The sequence below is a fragment of the Penaeus monodon genome, chromosome 27, assembly GCF_015228065.2.
Source record: "Penaeus monodon isolate SGIC_2016 chromosome 27, NSTDA_Pmon_1, whole genome shotgun sequence".
Lineage (NCBI taxonomy): Eukaryota > Metazoa > Arthropoda > Malacostraca > Decapoda > Penaeidae > Penaeus > Penaeus monodon.
The window spans coordinates 18,840,757-18,841,287 of record NC_051412.1 but is presented as its reverse complement, the minus strand read 5'-3'; the positions used below and the strand labels follow the sequence as shown (position 1 = coordinate 18,841,287).

Here is a 531-nt window from a genome sequence, read left to right as displayed (position 1 = left end):
AGACCCTCCCCACTGATTTTCATTTTTCAACCCCCTTGCGAACGTTTTTTATAAGCCCGTTTTATTTGCATGAAGGGCTAGATTGCTTATGTGCCATATATACAGTAGCATGGACAGTAGATATCTTGAATATGAAAAAAAAAAAAGACCTGGAGATACTAATGATAAATTAACCACTTGTCCTTTTTTTTTTTCCCTTTTTTTTTAAATGTATGTCGGTGTTGCAGATTATGAAGGAGAACGTGAGTGCTACAGCCAATGATGCCAAGGCAGCTCTGACGAAGCTGCCTTCTAACACCACGGCCACAAAGCTACCCCCAACACAGCCACCACCCCTCATTAAACATGAACTGGGACCCAAGGTCTGGAATCTGCAGCTTTTTAGATTTTACAATGTTCTGCCTAGTTTTTTTGTCACAACCTTTGACATGACAACGGCCAGCCACAAAGCTCTGACCTCCAACCATCAGTTTTAAAATTTTTATATATATAATATATATTATTATATATATAAAATAAAAAAAAAAAATA

At 37.1% G+C, this 531-nt stretch overlaps 1 protein-coding gene across 1 annotated transcript in view; it reads left to right on the top strand.

Moving 5' to 3' along the window:
- The window catches only part of LOC119590653 (inner centromere protein A-like), a gene marked incomplete in the record, with an annotated part of 50,715 nt that overhangs the window by 18,361 nt on the left and 31,823 nt on the right, over positions 1-531 (top strand). The window contains 1 exon segment of the mRNA XM_037939328.1: positions 228-362. Within this exon segment, the coding sequence (XP_037795256.1) occupies positions 228-362 (135 nt within the window).